Here is a 16,137-nt window from a genome sequence, read left to right on the forward strand (position 1 = left end):
GCTTTTATATATGCAAAGTAAAATTCCAGGCAACATCTTCAGGAACTGAAGACAGTCCTTAAGATTTCACAGGCAAATAAAACACCCAAAATAAAAATAAAAATAAAAATCTGAAGAGTTCACCAACACAGCATACCATACCATTTGTCAAGGATTTCATCTCTGTAGCTTCACTGGAGAGATTTACTTTTCGGTCATTCAATGGCAATTCTGATAGCAATTCACAGTTCACTTCGTATTTACAATCACTGTTGAGTATTAAAAACCAAAAATTTGTTAAAATGAGTTTGTTCGACCAAATTAAAAAGGAGTTTCTTTCGTGTACTGCATACCACAAAAGAGGAATTAAGTGTGTAAAAGATGATTATTTCCTCAACACTTCACACAACACTTCAAAACTTGCCATAAATTTAAATAGCCATCAGTCCCAACAATTTTACTTTCATTACTCTCATTTGTCTGGTCCAATTTGATTATGATTTTAGCTGAGATTATTCTGCCCTAACACACAACCATACAAAATTCAATAAATAAGTAGAAAAGGCACCTGTGAACCACTTCCCCCCCGCCCAATGCTGAGATGATTTCTGTCACCTCTGAAGAAGCATCTACTTAATATTAGTCTGTTATGCAATGTCTGCCAAAGGAATAAACTTCAAAGCTTTTCAAATTACATCTGAAGAGTCAACTGCTGTCTTTTCTAAAAACTGACTACTGGACAGAAGATTTAGGTGATTTCAAAGGTAACTCAAATTAAAGACTGTACTTTTATTCCCAAATATGTGCATCCCAGAGAATTAAATTACTAAAATGTGCTGTTTTCAAAAACAAGCTAAAAATAATGCTAGCAAAATACTTGCTAATCTCTTCCATATTTGTAAACAAAGCCACTGGAAAAATATAATTTCCTTTCATGAGATCTTGTTCCCCTTCCCGCTTTCAATTAAGAATTCTGGTTTAGTGCAAAGGACATTTTAACCTGCTTGCTCCTCTGCAGACAGAAACAGAGTTGCTACATCCTATAAGAGGTTCAAGATATTGAATACTTTTCATAGCCAGGATAATTCAAATAGTTCCTAAACTTCAGGATGTTTTCAATACAATTTGAAATAAAAATGCTACAATAGAGAGGAAGAAATTCCATCTAACAACCCCAAAATTTTTAAGATCAATCTTTATCCTCATCAATGCATTTAGGTTGATTTCTAGAGGGAACAAAAAAAATCTGCAGTTTTAGTTACTCAGAAATTTCAAATTACCACATAAAGTCTTCTTACACTTTCTCATGATGCCAGTCTCAGTTCTGACACAACAGGATTTTCATAGCAGTTTCCTTTCAGATTTCCTTAATCTAGATATAGAACTACACACAGTTTTGCCAGGAACTGTAAACTATATAGCTTTCTAAGCATTTTTTGTAGTAACAGCATCATTAGAAGTGGAGTTTACTAAATAACAACAGCAACTATGTTTTCTTCTAAATACAACTATGCAATGGTAACATTTTTCAGTAAAACTAGAGAAAGTAGTTCAACTCCAAGAAGGCCTCTTCTCTAACCACACAGAGTACTGCATTCCACAAACATTTTATTCAGCACAATCTACTTATTCTATAATATAAAGAACTATTTATGCTGCTAAGGCAAATTTAAATGGGTATTTTATAGCAGAAGGAGGAGCTTGGAGCTCTCTAGTGGATTAACAAAAAGATGCAGTATTCTCCACTAACAGGCTTCTGGCACACCGTGGTAGAAATGTGAGCGGTGTTGGAAGAAAAGCAGTATTCTCTTCTATGTCAGCTAAGGTTTCTCGGTTATTTTGAAAATTATTGTCCTAGTTCCAGCCAGGACAGGGTTAATTTTTGCAGTAGCTAATTGGTGATTACTGCTCCCAAACCACAACACTCTAAAATATGTTATTTCTCTTCTAATTATTTCAGAATTCCATCTTAACTATACCTTTCCTACAAAAACTAATTCTCTGTCATTTCTGGACTGCTGATGAATGAAAATTTCTCAGTCTGACACTACTTCAGGCTTGGACATCACTCACCATATGAAGTTCAACAAGGGAAAGTGAGAGATTCTACACCTGGGATGGGGCAACACTGGAAGTACAGACAGACCAGGGAATGAGAGGCTGGAGAGCAGCACTGTGGAAAGGGACCTGGGGGTTCTGATTGATGGCAAGTCTAATGTGAGTCAGCAGTGCCCTGGCAGCCAGGAGGGCCAACTGGGGCCCTGTGTCCTGGGGGGCATCAGGGACAGCATCACCAGCTGGCCAAGGGACAGCATTGTCCTGCTCTGCTCTGTACTGGCCTGGCCTTGCCTTGAATATTTTGTGCAGTTTTGGGTGCCACAATGTAAGAAAGGCATTAAACTATTAGAGAGTGTCCAGTGGAGGGCAATGAAAATGGTGAAGGGCCTTGAGGGGAAGCCTGGTGAGGAGTGCCTCAGGTCATTTGGCTTGTTCAGCCTGGAGAAGATGAGATTGAGGAGAGACCTCACTGCAGTCTGCAACTTCTTCATGAGGGCAAGAGGAGGGGAAAGCACTGATCTCCTCTTTCTGGTGACAAGACCCAAGGGAATGGCCTGAAAACATGTCAGGGGAGGTTTAGGTTGAATATTAGAAAAGGGTTCTTCACCCAGAGGGTGGTTGGGCACTGGACCAGGCTCCCCAGGGAAGTGGTCACCGCATCAAGCCTGACAGAATTCAAGAAGCATTTGGACATGCTCTCAGGCACATGGTGTTACCCTTGAGAATGGTGCTGTGGTGGGCCAGGAGGAAGACTTGATGATCTTTATGGATTCCTTCCAACTCAGCTTACTTGGTCATTCTGTGATTCTGTAAATCAGACTAAGAAATGACGTGCACAATAAACACTGCAAACACAGCTTGAAGCTGGAAGAACACTAAAGCATGTCCTTAACAGTATGTGACATGTTTTTAAGTACCTTTTTCTACTGCTGTACAAATATTTGTCAGCCTGAATTTGAATGAGATCTTTCAATTCTTTCATAAGCAGAAAAGAAAAATGAAAGTTTTACAATTTATTTATTGCTTTATTATTATTTTTTATTATTTTTATTATTTTTTATTATTTTTATTATTTATTATTATTTTTTGGTTTTGTTCAGTTCTGGTAAGTGCTCTTCTGGCAAGAAATGCATCTTATGCTACACTCACAGTGAGATGCAAAAGTGAGACACTGTCATGAAGTTAATCTGTTTTGCCACCAGTCAAAAGACAAAATAAGCCCTATTGTCCTGTCAGGCTATGACTATACTTATTCTGTACTTTGTAGAGTGAAATTATATTATTTCACATATTTATATTCTTCATCACATAGTTACAGTAACATGGAAAATTGAATTAAATACTGGTGGTGTTCAGGTAACATCATGATGTTTTATTTGTATAGTTACAGGGGAATACCACAGGTTACAGGAAGGACACACTATATGTACCTTTTTTCAGCTTCACTCTTATTTTCTTCTTCAACATCAGGCGCTCCATCTGCAAGCTTGAAATGTGAAGATATTTAAAAGATGTTTCCAGGTACAGCAAAGCACTACTAAGCCTGTTATGCTTCACTCTACAGACTTAAAACTGTCAGTGATCATTGCAAAGTGGGGTAAGACAGTCTTAACTGTAGAAACTGTAATTTGGTGTGCAGGATTACTCTTACAACATCTGTGTTAATGGAAATACTGCCTTTTTACTCTGTTCTTTAAAATCGTGATAGTTAATTGGAAAAAAAGGCAATGTGACTGTCTTCTTTTCTCTTTCCTCCCACAATAATCTCAGCAATTTTTAGGCCCACTGCCCAATTTCAACTACCTGACAGATGTGTGGAACACCACAAAAGTTATCCCATCAAGTTTAATAAAATTTAAAACTGCATCAAGGAGGAATTTACGCCTTTTTGCTCAGCTCTACACAATTCTGGATAGTTAAAAAATCCCCAACGATATGGAGAAAAAATATCTGGAGGAGAGAATCTGAAAAGACCAATACAGAATGATGTAATAGAATCCTGGCTTTGTTTCATCCATTATTCATGAAGTACCATAGGACTTCATATTCTATCACAAATTTATTACAGCCAAAGAATTTGAGATGCATATGCTCTCATCAGATTTCCAAACTTTATTTTACTAGTTCCTGAATAGCTTTAGCATTTGCTCCATGGTTAGTTTTAGCCCTTCTCACTCTGGAAAAACTATTCAAAAAGCTAAATCTGAAAATCTCCCTGAATGGTAGAGTACCTGCAATAAGCGTTCTGCCATTGCATTCCCCCTGCAGGTGTGCACTGGTATTTTCTATCCACATATAGAACAGGTTTAGGTAGGGCTTAGTATGCATTTTGTGATTTGAGTTTGGTTGAGTGAGATTATTTGTACATATTTTCTGCTGTCCAGCACAGCACAGAAAAGCACTAGGACACTGACTTTATAAGGCCACAAGGCTATGAAACAACCCAGCTGGGACTGACCTGGTAATATTGCAACAAGTACTCCACCTCCAGAAAATCTTACAATTTGACAGACCCTTTTTGTCTCTCCAAAAGATCAGGAAACAAAATGGCACTGTTAACTTTGTGAATTGCCTGTTAACAGCCCCAATACCATTTGCTAAAGGAAATGTTTCCCTTCTTTTAAATCATTTTGAGCGGGGAAACTATCTCTGCTGTTTGCTTAACTTCTCACTTACCTACCAATTTTTAGCCATTTGAATTTTAGAGTTTAACTTATCCAGTTAAAAGCACTAGCCACACCTGAAGTAGTGGAAAACAGTAAAAGCTATCAGCAACTACGTATGAGTGGCAGAGAGCTGTAAATTCCAATTCATTATCAAAGTAGTATAAAACTTCAGCTGATCTTAAAAGACCTAGACTTATTACCTAGAGGAGGGAAGACAGAGAAAGGTCAGATAAAGTCAGTGAGCATGAAAATGGTTCCCTGTGAACAGCTAGAAATCTAAATGCTGAAGGGCCTTTTGCCCAAGTAATGAAGCCTGGAATGATTCTTCTTTGATGTATGATGGCTGTGCAGCTCCCCAGCTCTCCAACACTGCCCCATCTTTCTGATACTGAGAGGCATTTAACAGCAACACTTAAAATTAGGTATGTTATGTAAAAATGTCATATATTTGTCATATAGGTATGTTATGCAAAAATGTCATACTGCAAAGCTATACTCACAGGTCTACACTGGAACATTAATTTTCATACCATTGGGAATACAGTTTTACTGCAACAACTGATACAACAATACCCCATTTCACTTCAAATTTGAAGCTTAATTGTTGGTGACCAAAAAAAAATCAAGTTCTGTTAAGCAGAGATTACACTGCCAATACACAGTCATCTATGAAATGCTAACAGTCTCTTTATTACAGGAAATTTAAAATTTTGTGGATAAAACAGCATTAGTAATTACAACTATCCAATTATGTGGATTGTAATTTCTAAAACTATTTAAGGAGAGAAAGCATAATTTCTCAGTACCTCTTCATCCACATCCAAACTTGTCAAAAGTTTATCCAGTTTGCTCTGCTGCGTATCTTTAAGAAAGTCCTCACCAACATCTCCTGAAGGACTGCTTCCTCTGGAGGAGCTGTGGGCTTTCACATCTTCAGCTGAAAATGTACAAACACATTGCTTTATGTGTTCCCCATGCTACAAGACAACAAAGCTTTTATCCCTTAAATATTACAAAGGCTTGGAACTAATGACATTTAAGAGCTCCTAAGACTTCCTAAGTGTGAAATTTATATGGAAAAATATTTCATGCTTAATGCAGAAACCATTTCAAAAAAATATTAGGGTGATTCTGCAATTAAAATTCTATCCATGCTGTATGTTCTTTAATGGTCCCTGTAGAACAGTACAACAGGTTTACTTATAGAATACTGAATTAATATTTTAGAAATAAATTCAGTTAAGCTTTTTTATTAAAACAGAGCCAAAGATATGTGTGGTAATTTGCTACGCAAAAAGACTTAGTCTTTGTTAGAAAAGGGTGTAAGTTAATCATACTGATCATGATGCAACCCTGAAGTAAACACAGAGAGCTCTGAGAAACTCCAAATTCCTGTAATATAGTAAACTCAGTAAGAATTTAGTGACAGGAAATTTCAGCACCTTTTGCAGATGCCACAGGAAATGAACAACACACCTGGCTGCAACTTTCTGAAATGGCTGTTTATGTACAACAGAAAAGCTCTGCACAGAAAAGAAATTCATACTGAATCACACGAATGACTTTCAACTGAACTGTGTTGTCCACATACAGGAAGAAAGAATCAGATTAGTATTGGAAGGGCTTTTTTCTTACAGTCACTGGTCTGTATGATCACCAAGTAGCAGACACATCCGGCTGAAGACAACATACACAAGGTGAAGAGGCCTGATGTCATGCAGAACATTTTAAATGTAATACAATTTCCCTTTCTTAAATGGTGAAGCCACTAAGGCAAGGAGCCATGACCTCACTAAGTAACTCAGGACACCAAAGCAGTAACACATATTTCTAAATAAATACATAAATAGTAATTAGCAAAACCAGGCACCTTTCTTTTGTTCTGTATAGGCCTTTTTAAAAAGTCATGTATGAAATACAAGTCACTGTGCGCATATTCATCTAAGATTATGATGGGATCTTGCTTCTCAGATCTGGGATGAAGGACCACAAAAAAACCCAAAGGCTTTCAGCCTCAAGCTTTGCTAGAACATGAAGTAAAACAACAAAGAAAATGCAGAAGTTACTGAATAGTACAAAACTTGTTGCCAGGTTTGGCTCCAATCACCTCAACATGGCAGATTCCATGGCACAGGCCCCAGTCTATTTACATGACCAGAGGCCTAACTGTGCACTTCCTCTTGACCCTCTCCTCAGGGAACTTTTATCTATTTCTTGGTATCTGAGCTCTTAAAACCTCATTACCTTTTATTTTGCCTTCTAATACCTGAAGCCTGGAATCTTCTCCTCCCCTATCTAGTCACCCCTTTCCAGGAGACACTATCCACCAAAATCACTCTTCCCACATGAACATAACACGTTAATGTGGAAAACCAGCACAAGAGGCACTGTCACAGACACCTTACAAGCCTGAAGCAACATCAACACATAATGTCAGAATGCCAGATTAACAAGCTGACAAACTAATACCAGAAGGAAAACACCAGGAACCTCCAAAACCACTCTCAGCACTCTGTGTACACACTGTCAGTAATGGGCTTCTATTCAAAGTCAAAATCCTGTGCCTCCAACCTGCCTGGCAGAAACTACATTGGGTATACCTTGCACAGCAGGTCTGGTATGCAAGCTGTAGAAAACTAAACAAATCACATTCATGCGCTGCCTAGCTGGACTGTTCTGCTTTAAATAAGAAGAAAAACACCACTAAATCAGAAGTAATAACCTTATTTCATTAAAAAAGGCCATCCTTTAGACACAAGACTGTGTCTGGAATGGGCATAGCATCCACAAAAGAAAGACAACCTGGAAATAAACCTGTCTACCAAATTCTGTGTGCTAATGAACACAAGAGAAAAACCACCTCTAACTCTGCCCTAAACTCCAAAGCAGTATCACGGGACTCAGCATCTTACTATAATTTCAACAACTAACTGAATTCTTTGCCTAAAACTATCAGAAAAATGTAAAAAAAAAACAGAACCAAAACCAAACAAACCCCCTACAACTCCAACCCACCAGTACTACCAGCAGACAAGTACTACAGAGAAGTACATGTTCCATGCATGACTCAGGCTTGTGTCATTTTGAAAGATGCATTAGGAAGCAAATTGCTGTTACAATAAAAAGGTAATACATAACCAGAGAAGTTTTTTTTTTTTTTTTGTGGAAAATAGAAAGCCTTGGGTTTGCCACAAAAGATCTGATTTCTTTCTTCTTTTGATAATATAACAAAAATTTCCAGAGACCCTTACCTTTTAACACCAAATTACAAGAATTTTCAGTATCACTTGACATTCCAGCTTCTTGCATGCATCTGTTTTGAACAGAAAGTGTATTTAAGATTTCCATCTTGCACAAAAGCAAATACAGTCTATCAGTCACATAAAACCAAAAGTTCTCAGTAATACTTTTAGCCATGAACAGAATCCTTACATCCAACACACTGTTTTAAGACTCTTTTTAATTTTATCTTTTGCCTTTCTTATGTTCATCCCTTCAGGTATACACCTAAACATGTTAAGTAAAACCAAGACATTTCAAACCCCAACATTTTCAGTAAAAGCTCATAATCTCATTTCATCTCTGCCTAAAATACTGAGAAGGGAAATTTTCTCTGTGTATCAAAACAAGAAAATACTGTGTTAATGAGCTAATTAATCAGTTTCTAAAAAATGTGATTTATGGTAATTTTATATTCAAGATTATTTGCATAACAATGAATCTCAAAGAGAGCAACAAAAACAACTGTTCAAAGGAAGAAACTTACTTCACCTATTTCAAAGATAAGTTGGGAAAAAATAAATATTTCTCGTCAGAAAAACTCAAGAGGGACAAATATGTATTTAAATGTTACATACAGAATACATAAAACATCATCATGATCATCACAGATTTTAAAAGCTTGTACCTGGTGAATGACACCAAGTGTAATGACAGCAACCTGTCCAGTCAAGGCAACAGAAAATGGCAAAAAAAGCGCTAAAATTAAGTTTTACTGTCCCATTCAGGCTTCAGGACAGAATGTTTTCCTGATGCCTGGCAGTGAATCAGCACTCTTCTCTATGCAAGCACCAGAGAAATAACCTGTTGAAGTCCCATTTGTATTTGGTAAAACTCAACAAAATAAATAAATAAAAAAATAGTATCAACTGGCCATGGTCTGGTATTATCTGGTGATGTTGTAAGTTACTCGATAAAACTGTGGTAAGGTCTATTGCCTTATTTCAGTATTCTCATATTTAGTTCATTAATAAGTTCCTGACTGCAACCAACTATGGTTAATCCCCATCTAATAATCTTTTCATCAAATCATGGAAGGTAAAAAGCAAAATAAGGAATTTTGCCTGTTTCTTTCGTAAATCAAGGCGAAATTCTAAGAAAGAACCATGCATTTTTATTTTCCTTGGCTAATGGCAAACAAATTCAACAGATATCAGAAAGAAATGAATATTCCTAATAAATTTACTCTGCTACAGCCTAGCTGCTTCCCAAGAAGTTGGACACTCCTACTACCCAGTACAGACCTGCCCTGTTCTCTAGAGGCTTGTTTTGGCAGAAATTTTATTCTATTAACATCTGAAAGTTTTATATTCTCATTCATAAGAGTGTTCAGCACCTCAAAGAAGATTCCCTTCCTCTTACGCACATGAGTTTAATGAAAAGGAAAGGATAAGGAGAGCAGTGAGAAAAAAAAAAAAAAAAAAAAAAAAAAAGGCAGTTATAAGGGAGTAAAATCCTGAAAATAACTGAATTGTTCCTTAAAATACTGATAAAATAAAGCCACCTAGAAAAATCATGCAAAGAAAATTTAAACACCCATCCCAATAAAAAACCTAATATTCATAGGAAAATCTTGCATTATTTCTATATAAACTTTTTGTGGGTTTTTTTTGGGTAAAATGAAAAATAAATATCTTAAAACTTTTTCACGAACACAAGCATCAAAGCTTAATAGAGAAAACAGACTGAACAATAGGGGAGTTCATCCACTCCATTAAGAACTACTATCTCATTTACAAAAGCTAGTTTCTACTTTGAATTCCTTTTCCTCCTCCTGTGACTTTTATTATCATCTGAAAACCCAGTAAACCTTAACACCTAATGATTTAAACCAGGAACTTGCTGAATGAAGATACAGGATCATAAACCTCTGCAACACCTTAGCCAAATCACACATCTGAAAAATATTCACATGTCTGGGGAAAGGAGAAAAAGAGGGAAGGAGAATGTCAGAATGGAATACTACTGTAGAGACAACCATTTACTCTTACAGATTCAAGAGAGGAATAAGCTACACCTAAAAAGTAAAAATATTTCTAAGTATTATGCCACTTTTTTTTTTTTAAGAAAACTGCCTTCAAAGGGTATCTGTTATCTCCGATCGGGTCAGACTAAGAATATTATTTTTCAGTTTGTCTTCTCATACTTCATTTACACAAGCTCTTCAGGACTACCTTGTCCTGCAACTAAGAGTTTATCCCAGTTCTTATGAAGAAGACATTAATTTATCTGCATTCAGAATACTGTCATAGCTCGATCAAACTCAGACACTCAAAATCAAATAAATAATTTCAACAGAAATTAGTGAAATTTTCTAAGGAAGCCTGAGAACTACAACCAAAGTATATGGATGTGAGATAAAAGTATTTAGGAATACTGTGATAAAAAAAGAATGATATGCATACCTAAAACTACTCTCTACTGAATAGGTCTTTTCTGGGGTAACAGGAGACTCAGGCTTAATATACTCCTTTGTGTCTTTAATGCAGTCTGCAGAGGACTCTATCACGGGACAATTTTCACAGTGTGCAGGTGCAAGCTCCTCTTCATTACTGGTTCCAAAAAGGTCAGGGTCATCCTGAATCACATCAATAACAAGAACATCTTGGTTGTAAGCTTCAAGGATATCTGGTACATTTTGACTTTTGTGTTGTGAAAAAATCCCTCTTGATTTTCTATCACCATTTATTTCTAATCCAACAGTGTGGTTGACTGCATTCCAGGAACGATCAGGAAAACTAGATTTCAGCACACATTCAGTACCATAGAAAGCAGGCAGAGACGGCTCTGAGTGTCCATCAAGAAGAGGATGTGGATATGCAGAAAAACTGTCAGGGAGCACAGACATCCCATTGGAGAGGTTTACAGAGCCATTGTGCTGGAAGTCCTTACTGTCAATCTCATCTGCTTTTCTCTGTATGGAAGCTGGAGATGTAGCATCACTTATGACAGGAAGAGGATGCTGCTCAGATTTTACCAAGAAAGTCTCTTCACCTGTCTTCTGCCTTCCTGGACTAGTGCTTTCAAGAAGCTCTAGCGGACTACAAGTTTTGCTTTCAAATGAATGGACAGATTCCAGTTTCTTGGATTCAGGTTTGTTTCTGCATAAAGGAATTTTGAACTTTGTCAGGTTTCCAGAGGTTAATGGTTTAATTAGGTTTAAATCAGAAAATGTCGGGGTCACTACTGATACTTTAGGGCTGAAGTTTATACTGTTGGTGTTACTTGCAGAAGTACCACTCTGGACTGTCTCAGACAGGTTTCTGTTTGTCACCATTCCTTTATTATTATCCTTCTGTTTTGTTGTACCATTCTGGACTGTTACAGACAAGTTTCTGTTTGCCACCATTCCTTTATTTTTATCCTTCTGTTTTGTTGTACCATTCTGGACTGTCACAGACAAGTTTCTGTTTGTCACCATTCTTTCATTTTTATCCTTCTGTTTTGTTGTACCATTCTGGACTGTCTCAGACAGGGTTCTGTTTGTCACCATTCTTTCATTTTTATCCTTCTGTTTTGTTGTACCATTCTGGACTGTCCCAGACAAGTTTCTGTTTGTTACCTCTCCTTCATTTTTATCCTTCTGTTTTGTTGTACCATTCTGGACTGTCCCAGACAAGTTTCTGTTCGTTACCTCTCCTTCATTTTTATCCTTTCGTTTTGTTGTACCATTCTGGACTGTCACAGACAGGGTTCTTTCTGGTACATCTCCTTCACTTTCATCTTTTTTTTTTGCTGTAAAATTCAAGGTTGCTTTAATTTCTTGCACATCATCATGGTTAAAAGCCAGGGCACTTCTATCCGTATTAACTGATGATTCCTCATTTTCATTGTTCATTGTCAAAGTCTCATAAATACCCACAGAAGAGGATTCCATTGTTTCAAGTGAAGCCTGACAGTCAATATTTGGATCAATCTTTTTCTGTGTAATTTCTTTTGTAATTTCTGCCAGTGATGTATACAAACCCAGCTGTCTCACATTCTCGGTCACTGCACTATGTTCTACAGCTCTAACACTACTTTTATCAGAGGAATCCTCAAAAGCAGCCTCTAAAAGTCTTTTTCCTTCTGAGATGGACCTATGACTTTTAAGAAACAATTCAGAAGTCCTGGCACAAGATTCAACAGGCCAAACTTTTTTACCAGTCATGGGTATTACTCTTTGACAGGTAAACTGCTGCAATTTCTTACTAAGCTTGTTCAAATTTCCTCCTGTCTTGCTTCTGTGATGATCAGAAACATCATGGATCTGAGCTAACACTCTCAGGCTATCTGAGGCAGCTGGATAATGTGCCACACTGCTTGAATTTTCTCCTTTTACTATTACAGAGAGCTCAGATGTCTTCTTAAAGCCAGTTTCAAGTGCAAGTAATTTGGTACTCTTTTTTCTCCAGTCTGATACAGTTTGTACTTCATGAGTATATTTTTCTGTATCAAAATCTGATGTCTGATCACATGAAGCTGAGAGAGTATGATTTAGTCCTGAAACTGCAAACAAGCTCGACATGGCAAATGCTGCTTCTGTTTGTAACTCACACTTCTTGCATTTACTAGCCATATCTGCAGATTTCTCTGTGGCTTTCATCTTCTTCCTAGGCTTTCTACCAATATTCCACTTTTTTCCCCTTACACACTTACTGCTTTCACTCAGGCAGCATGAAACACAGCCTTCTTCATTTGCATTCTTTTCTTTATTAGATGATAAACCACCTTTTATGAGCGATCTTTCATTTTGCATTCTACTAGTACTGCAAATTCTATCATTCAGGTCTCCAGTACCATGGACTACATGGAAGAATCCATTTAATTTATAACTGCTGGTAGTTCCACTAGCTGAAGGCTTCACTAATGTATTGATGTAGCTACAGTCCTCTAACACCACAAATGGATTCTTTTGGGTTGCACAGAGCAAGCCACTACACTGGCGTAGAGCAGCACTGCAATGTTCAGCACTGTATTTTGCAGACATAGTCATCACTTTTTCAGCTGCAGTCACACTTGAACTTTGGAAGTGCTTGATTTGACCAGATCTGTGTTGCCTTTTTCCACACTGCACACCAAGCTCTTTTGCTACAGCATGGCATAGAAAGGTCTTGCTTTCAGAATCACCTGAAGTAGAACCTGTAGAAGATCTAGAATAGTGAGATTGCTTTTCCTTCAAATCGTCTGCCCTGTTTTGCTTCCTCTTAACCTTCTTCACAGCCTGTGAAGGACCAGAGTCTTGCTCAATTGCTTTCCATTGTTCCTCTGCTGATTAAAAAACCAAAGAAGTGTCATTAAAGAAAACTCTTAAGAGAAAAAAGACTACCCTATTTTATAAAGAGAACAAAAACTCACAAACACTCAAGGCTGCTAAAGAACACGACACTGTATAAGGCTAAAATATTTCTGTGAAGTTTTATGATTTTTAAAAAAGAAACACTATCGGGACATTTAGAGTAAAAAGGATGTATTATCTTCAGAAAAAAATGGAAAGAGGAGCAGAACCTTATGCTGTCATAAGGACATTGGAAGTTGTATATTTATTGTGTATTCCACATGGGTGGAAAAGAAATTAGGGCAAATCTGGCAAGAAAATGCAGACACTATCTGCACATTCAGCCTTAAAATCTTTTGTTTATACAGCAGATTCTCTGTAGTAGGAACACTTATTCATAAGACTATGTTTCAGAGACACAGTCCAACCAAATGTATCAGACTCGCCAAGAAGATTCAGAGAAATGGAAGGACTTTCATTTTTAGAGACTACTACTTTTTATTTGAAAGCAAATACAGATTATGTAAAAAACTGTGCATCTGAAAATTTAGACTAGAGAATGGAGTCAAGAGCATACTAGTAAAATGTGGGTTTTTTTAGAACCTTAGTTTTCAAGGTAAAACACAATGTTAATACCTCAGTTTTTCAGAATACGGTTTTTAAATAAAATATTAATAATCTACTGTATTTGTTATTTGAATGTATCCACTTAAAAAGTAAGAAGAATATTTTTAGACAATCATCCTGAAAAAAAGACTTTTAAGACTCCTCTTTCAGAACTGTTCCAGTTTGACTCAACATTCTCTTAAAACATCAAAGCACAATCACTGCTTCTACGCCTTTTGGGGTTTTACAGAAAACAGCAACTAAAAAGTTCTGAGAGGAAACCTCAACATCCTATAAAGGCAGACACTGAAACAAGACAGCATCATACATAATCAGAAATAAACAGATAATAGATGAATAAGGAATTGACTCTTTTATTCTGGCATTGCTGAAACTACTGCCCCCTTTCTTGCTTGTGGCTGACCATCTCTGCAGAAATGGGGAATGTTTCTGAGGGAAACAAACTCCCAGCACTTCCTACCACAGGCCTGCCTGTTTCTGTCCATACCCCTCCCTCCCTCTCTCTCTCTACACCCTTGAAAGGCTAACTGGCCTCCTCTCCTTGGTATTAAACATGCTGCTTTTCTCCTTAAGGAAAGCATTTCCTCTTTTTGAAAATCTGTCTTTTTAAGATTGTTTTAGGATTGCTAGTGTTCACAGTATTGGCAAGCACACCCTAGCTTTTCTCAAACTAAGTCAGCAGCCACTTTTGAAAGGGGTCTTACTGCAGAATCAATTTGGGAGCCCAAACTCTGTACCTGCACTTCTACAAGGGAGCTCTACCAGTGCTTACCACTTTCCCCTGGACAGTCTGGTCCTTTCTGAGGGCTTGAGCTCTGTTGCTCTTCTTTCATGCAGCGTTTCTGAGTCCTTCTTCTGGTTGTTCGTTGTTTTTGTCCACTCAGATCCTGCAGCTTCTGTGACAGCAATGCATTTCTTTTCCTCATACTCAGAGCTCCTCTGCTGGACTCTGGACACTGTGTATGCTGTTCCACCAAGGCAGAACTACCCCTCTCTCTGGGACTACGTACTTTGGGTTTCACCACTGATCTCCTGCTTTTCTTTTCTTTTTCCTGTGTCCCTAGTGTTCTTGATCCAACTAATGGACACTCATTCAACTTCTCTGGTGTATCAACCTCTTCCTGAGGTTTTGGTTCAGGCATGGCTTCCTGAGCACCCAAGTTCTTCCTAAAATCTGGGATTTGCATATTTTGCATCATTATGGAGTCAGTGCATTTCACTTCAGTACTCCACATGACCTTTTTGGGTTGAAGACCTTCTGGTTCTACAAAACAGGATACTCCATGTCTCTCTGTGCTCTCAATTTCCCCCTTCAAGGATGGGACTTGTAATTTTATTTCCATACAGGAATGTTTGCCCTCTTTTCCTGAGCTCCTTGAACCCTTGTGGAAATCTGAGAAGTTCAGGTCTTCTGAGCAATGTTCATTCCTTTCAATCCCTGCTGAGAACTTATCCTGCAAAGTAGTTCCTGAGAAAAACAGCTGTTGACTTGGACCTGTCCCTCTCAGAGTCTCTTCCCAGCACACTGCTGCAGCCGTGGCTGCTGCTTGCCAATCTTCACACTCACCTGTGTCTGGAACTGGTGAAACTACACCCTTGCTTCTTCTGAGAGACTTTCTGCGTTGGATTCCCTTGGGTTTTTTACCTGGAAATTTCTGTCTGTCCTCACCTTGCTCCTTCTGCACAGGCATAGGAAGAGCAAAACGCTTAGAGGAAGCGCCAGAGAGCCTGGCAGGTTGTGGAAAGAAAGGTAAGGGCTGCTCAAGCTTTCTCTTTGGTGCCAAGCAAGGATTCTTGACTACCAGCTTTTCCCCTGGCTCGCACCCTCCCCGCGAAGAGCCGGGGCTGCTGACCTCTGGGTCAGCCTGCTCTACCCCGCCGGCTCTCACCACCTTCCCTGACCTCAGCTGCGGCATCTCGGTGGCGCGGAAGGCAGAGCCCACAGAGCCCACAGAGCCCTTCCTGCGCACAGAGCTCACCAGCGCACCTTCCGCTACACCCCTAGCCCGATGGCACCACGATGGGGGCAGGCCCGACCCGGGCAAGGAACAACCTGCCGCCTCAGGGGACACCCGGGGAGCCCACACCGACGGAAAGGAAGCCCAGGTCGCCCAGAGAAAAAACACGGGCACTGACAAGCCCTTCCTGGCGCCCCCGCACACACACCCGGAGCAGCCTCTCACAGAGCCGGGCGGGGAAAGACACAGCCCCGCAGCCTCCCGGACTCTGAAGGCCGCTGCCTGCAGCCTCCCGCGCCACCTGCCCACCCTC

The 16,137-nt window shown here is 38.7% G+C and overlaps 1 protein-coding gene across 1 annotated transcript in view; it reads right to left on the minus strand.

Annotated features, from left to right (window-relative positions):
* TOPAZ1 (testis and ovary specific TOPAZ 1) overlaps nucleotides 1-15,782 on the minus strand; it is a gene marked incomplete at both ends in the record, with an annotated part of 36,380 nt that extends 20,598 nt beyond the window's left edge. The window contains 6 exons of the mRNA XM_083857493.1: nucleotides 142-248; nucleotides 3,468-3,523; nucleotides 5,510-5,640; nucleotides 7,955-8,016; nucleotides 10,388-13,232; nucleotides 14,639-15,782. Coding sequence (XP_083713619.1) covers nucleotides 142-248; nucleotides 3,468-3,523; nucleotides 5,510-5,640; nucleotides 7,955-8,016; nucleotides 10,388-13,232; nucleotides 14,639-15,782 — 4,345 coding nt within the window. The remainder of the gene's footprint in view (nucleotides 1-141; nucleotides 249-3,467; nucleotides 3,524-5,509; nucleotides 5,641-7,954; nucleotides 8,017-10,387; nucleotides 13,233-14,638) is intronic.
* Nucleotides 15,783-16,137: the final 355 nt, after the last annotated feature.

The sequence above is a fragment of the Zosterops lateralis genome (genome assembly GCF_965231275.1).
Source record: "Zosterops lateralis genome assembly, chromosome: 1".
In the NCBI taxonomy this organism is placed as follows: domain Eukaryota; kingdom Metazoa; phylum Chordata; class Aves; order Passeriformes; family Zosteropidae; genus Zosterops; species Zosterops lateralis.